Source organism: Camellia sinensis, chromosome 3 (genome assembly GCF_055761805.1).
Source record: "Camellia sinensis isolate YWXY chromosome 3, ASM5576180v1, whole genome shotgun sequence".
NCBI classification, from domain to species: Eukaryota; Viridiplantae; Streptophyta; class Magnoliopsida; order Ericales; family Theaceae; genus Camellia; species Camellia sinensis.
This window is the reverse complement of record NC_138963.1, coordinates 2,249,444-2,254,635: the sequence shown is the minus strand read 5'-3', so window position 1 is coordinate 2,254,635 and position 5,192 is coordinate 2,249,444. Positions and strand designations below refer to the sequence as shown.

The following is a 5,192-nucleotide window of genomic DNA, read 5'->3' as shown; positions in this document are numbered from 1 at the left end:
CTATAATAAATTTTTCCCATTCACCATTCCTTATTCCCCATGGATACCACCCTTCCCATTTTTTAATGGGTATGGATTTTCCCCAACTCACTTTAATCCCCATTTTTATTTTTTATATTTAATGTTAACAACCACTTTTTTTTTTTTTTAAGGTTCACAACAAAAACTAAATATACTTTCAATTTTTTTTTCTTTCTTTTTTAATATATTTAATGCTAACAATTTTTTTATTTATTTATTTTTTTTTTTTAAGGTTCACAACAAACGTTAAATATACCTTCAATCTTTTTTCTTTCTTTTTTAATATATTTAATGTTAACAATTTTTTTTTTTTTAAGGTTCACAACAAAAACTAAATATACCTTCAATCTTTTTTCTTTCTTTTTTAATATATTTAATGTTAACAATTTTTTTTTTGAAGGTTCACAACAAAAGTTAAATATACCTTCAATCTTTTTTCTTTCTTTTTTAATATATTTAATGTTAACATTTTTTTTTTTTAAGGTTCACAACAAAAGTTAAATATACTTTCAATCTTTTTTCTTTTTTTTTTAGTATATTTAATATTAACAACCTTCTTTTTTTTTTTTTTTTTATAAAGGTTTTAGCTAAATACACCTTCAATCTTTTTTCTTTCTTTTTTAATATATTTAAGTTAACAACTTATTTTTTTATTTATTTTTTATTTTTTTAAGGTTCACAACAAAAGCTAAATATACATTCAATCTTATTTTATTTTATTTGGTTCAACAACAAAATCAAATACACATTAATTAATTAATTAAAAAGTTTGTTTTATAATAATCAAATATATAATTTTGAGACAATCAAAAAGTTTGTTTGAAGAAAGTATTATAAGACTCATATTAAATTGCATCAGGGTATAAATAAGGAATTGTTTGTTGATCTCTTAGCCACCGACATTTTAGACATTAAACCATCTTTCTCTTAGCAAATTTAAACCATTCATTTTAATTTATCCAAAATCTAATTATACCTTTAACAAATCTGAACCACTCATTTTAAGATATCTATGCATTACCACACCCAATCCATTCTCCATCTTCTTCCTTTAGTCCCCCACGAATTTTGTCGTTTGTTACTTTTAAAAAATAAAAAATATTTTTTCAATTAAATTTTTACTAATTTCACAACACCATCACCATTATTCTCACTTTCACTGTCACACTACCATCACCATAGGCACTACCATCATCACTGCCGTCATGACCGCACCACTATGTAACAATCTCTACTTTCACCTTCGTTCCATCACCACCGCCACCAAATATAAAAAAATATATTTTTAATTTTTTTTATAAAAAATATTTTTTGAAAAATATTTTCTCTCTAAAGAAATGAAGCATAACATGGGGAAACAAGCTGATTTCAGTTAAATCTGTTCATAACTAAAAAAAATTCTTTTAATTTAAAAAAAATTATTTAGTAAGACTTTGTATCCCCTTTATGTTTTTTTAGCAAATAAATCTTTGTACCCATCATTTCTAACCAATCACGACTCATGCTTGTTTTGATTCTCTACAATTTTCTTATTTTCAAATACATTCATATATATATATATATATATATGTTTAAATTGTGTGATAACATAAAACAAATAGATTCATACTCGTTAATTGAAATTTCAGAACAAGCAAACCATTCTGAAAATTACAATACACAACAAAATAAAATAACATAGAAAAGCAAACCGAAACATACACTAGACAGTATCCTTAATTTTTTTAAATAAATTTTAAAAATTTAGATATGCATAAAATTTGACAAGAATAATGTGACAATATTAATTAATGTGTATTTGATTTTATTGTTGAGCCAAATAAAATAAAATAAGATTGAATGTATGTTTAGCTTTGGTTGTGAATTAAAAAAAAAAAGATTAAATGTATATTTAGCTTTGGTTGTGAATCTTAAAAATAAAAAATAAAAAAAAATTGGTTGTGAACCTTAAAAAAAATTAAAAAAAAAAAAGAAAAGAAAAAAGATTAAATGTATATTTAGCTTTGGTTGTGAATCTTAAAAATAAAAAATACAAAAAAAATTGGTTGTGAACCTTAAAAAAAAGAAAAGAAAAAAGATTAAATGTATATTTAGCTTTGGTTGTGAATCTTAAAAATTAAAAAAAAAAAAAAAGATGGTTGTGAACCTTAAAAATAAAAAATAAAAAAAGATTGGAGGTATATTTAGCTTTGGTTGTGGATCTTAAAAAAAAAAAAAAAAAAAAGGTTATGAACCTGAAAAAATAAATATAAAAAAAAAGATTGAATGTATATTTAGTTTTGGTTGTGAAAAAAAAAAAAAAAAAAAAAATTGGGGAAATTAGTGGGTACCCATCCCCAACCCATCCCCTGTGGATATTTAAAGAATATCACTTACCCTACCCAGTGGATAAGAAAAAGAGGGAAAAACCCATGTATTTGGGTTGGGTCTCCATGGATACCCACAGGGTAGGTTATCCATTGCCATCCCTATTTTAGGTCCATGTCTGTTAGTTGCTTACAAAAATTTAATAACATTTATTTATTTGTCTTTTTATTTCTTTTCTTCTTCTTTTTCTTCTTCCCTTTTTTTTTTTTTTTGTAAAAAAGTTCAGAAAAATCAGAAAAACAAACCAATTTTCGTAAGTTTTTTTTATTATTATTTCATTATTTTTTAGTGAATATTTTTTAAAATTTGTCTTTTTTTTTATATAAATTTTAAAATAATCCAATCGAGATGAACCAAAAAAATAAATTTACTCAAAATATATATATATATATATATATTAAATAGACCAAAAAAACTTGACTTCCTGGATACTCGTTTATCTCACCAACCACTCTTTCAATTTGAATGGATTTTAAGTTTGTAAAATTATAAAGCTCCATATTAGCATTGTTAACGAAAATGGTTGTGTAACCAAATATGAGAGAGAGAGAGAGAGAGAGAGAGAGAGAGAGAGAGAGAGAGAGAGAGAGAGAGAGAGAGAGAGAGAGAGAGAGAGAGAGAGAGAGAGAGAGAGAGAGTTAGCCTGAACAAACTTCTGTAAATTATTAAGTACAAAGTCATGGTACTCACTAATGTTGAAGGTAATCCTTCTTGTGGGTATGTCATAGAAATTAAAAACAAAGTCATTAGGCCCTGCACTAACAATCACCAAAGCACCATTTTTTATTTTTTTTTTTGGGATCGGCAATGTGCTACAACTACTAGTAAAAAAGATAAATAAAGTAGGAAACAGCTGCACCAATGCTCTCAATAGCAGGAATAAGAGGCCCTCTTCGTCCTCTTCTGCGGAACAGGCTCTGCACCACCGGCACCATCTGAGTCGGAGCTGTCATCCTCAGGATCCTCCTCAGCCTCCTCGCCACTCCCGGAACCAGGGTCGGAACCCTCCTCTCTGACTGACGATCTGTAGCCTCCTCCTCCTCCTCGTCCTCATCAGGCTCCTCCTCTATGATATGTGCCCTGCGTCTGCGGGACGACTCCCCTCTCCCGGCCCCGCGAGAAGGCCGAGATGGCCCGGCTCCCCGAGAAGGTCGAGATGGCCCGGTCTGTGGCGGATATACTGGAGGCATCTGAAAATAAAAAGTGCAATTTGAATACATCAGCTTAAAATGTGTGTATCAGATACAGATGCAAGCAAACTACATGAAATGAGGGTGCATACAGATACAGTATATGAATGTGGTGTGTCAGATGTGCTCTACACATACAATTAATCAAAGCAGTAAAATGTTCAAGGTCAACATGTCGTCAGAAGTACGATAAATGTGGGAAAACTAAAGAGTACCTGGAAACCCATGATGGACAGCTGCGCCTCTCTCCGCAAGACCATGCCCTCGAGTGAGGCCACCAATCCGATCACCCCCTCCATGTACTCTCTGGGTGGCTGCAGATACATGCTCAAATCATCAATGAATAAAGGATTGTCTAAGTATTTGAATGATAGATGAAAAGTAGTGGGGCATACCGGCGGTGAGTCGGGATCAATGACATATCGATGATCAGGCATGGGAGGCTCTATCGGAATCGGGTAGGGGGTCTCGTATCACCATCCTGTCAACTCGGTCGGCATGTCTGGCCATCCGGCATGATGATGAGTCGGAGGAATCGGAGGGACCAGTCCAACCCCTCCTCTTGATGTGCCAGCCCTGCTAGTAGAAGGGGCGCCTGCAGCCCGAGCTCGACTCAAAGACGGCATGTCAGTGGACCTCCTCGAGGGAGTGCGGACACCTATCAACGGAGGCATCAAGTAGGTGTGACGGTAGGTCGCGTACTCCCCGTCCTCTATATACAGTAGTGCATCAGTGCCCAACCTAGCGTTTTTGACACCCTGGGGAGTAAGCCTATCAGCAAGCCGCATACCGTCCGGAGGTGCTGAGGGAACACTCGGCTCAGGAAGCCCATAGTCTAACGAAAAAAGCGTTCCCCTAGAAACCAGGCCCTACCAACTGGCCCCTCGAACAAGATCCTATACCGGGAAGAGCCCCATCCTCCAGCAAACTGAAATCGAAGGTCCCCACCCAAAGGCAACCAGGGCTGCCAGGTAATCTGCGGGTAACCAATGCATAGGCTGATCAGAAACCGTAGATGCACAGAATAAACCAGAAATGAAAACATTGGGAATTGGGAGTTTTGGATTACCTCTGACAGCCGCACCGTGTCGAAGTACCGCCGTAGGTACAGAAGAGTCTCCCGAGGTCGCAGCCGGTACTGGCCCTCGAAAACAAGCGAATAAGGGGTCACAGAGGGCGCCTCCACCTCCAGCTCTGGCGCTAGTACGGGAAAATACGCGAAAACCCATAACTACAGAAAACGGGGCAGAAGTCATCAGAATACAGAATGCTGAATGCAGGATGTCAAGACAGAGTATAAAGTGTGCCGTGTGTGCAATATACATACATTGAAAAGCAGAAATGTAAATTAAGAGGGCAGAGGGTACCTCCCAGGCTCTCCAGTAGCCGCTAACTATGTTCCCTCATCCGTGGGAGGTCGCGCTCATATAGCAATAGAGGGTAGCCAAGCTGGCGCCACCCCAATCATAGCGACTAACCTATGTGAGGTCTGCCAGGGCACCCAGCAGATATAGCCCAACAGTGTTCCCCCTGTCGGAGAACAGAGTGGTCCCGAAGAGGAACATCAGAAACCCGCGGGCGTACTGTGTAATCTCCTCCAGAGTCTCGGGCTCA

At 35.3% G+C, this 5,192-nt stretch overlaps 1 protein-coding gene across 1 annotated transcript; it reads right to left on the bottom strand.

Moving 5' to 3' along the window:
• Positions 1-3,201: 3,201 nt before the first annotated feature.
• On the bottom strand, positions 3,202-4,260 carry LOC145822301 (uncharacterized). The gene is made up of 3 exons (XM_082918967.1): positions 3,974-4,260; positions 3,794-3,892; positions 3,202-3,578 (listed from the first exon to the last, which is right to left on the bottom strand). The coding sequence occupies exons 1-3, from the start codon at positions 4,013-4,015 to the stop codon at positions 3,210-3,212; spliced, it is 510 nt and encodes a 169-aa protein (XP_082775093.1). The 5' UTR covers positions 4,016-4,260; the 3' UTR covers positions 3,202-3,209.
• Positions 4,261-5,192: the final 932 nt, after the last annotated feature.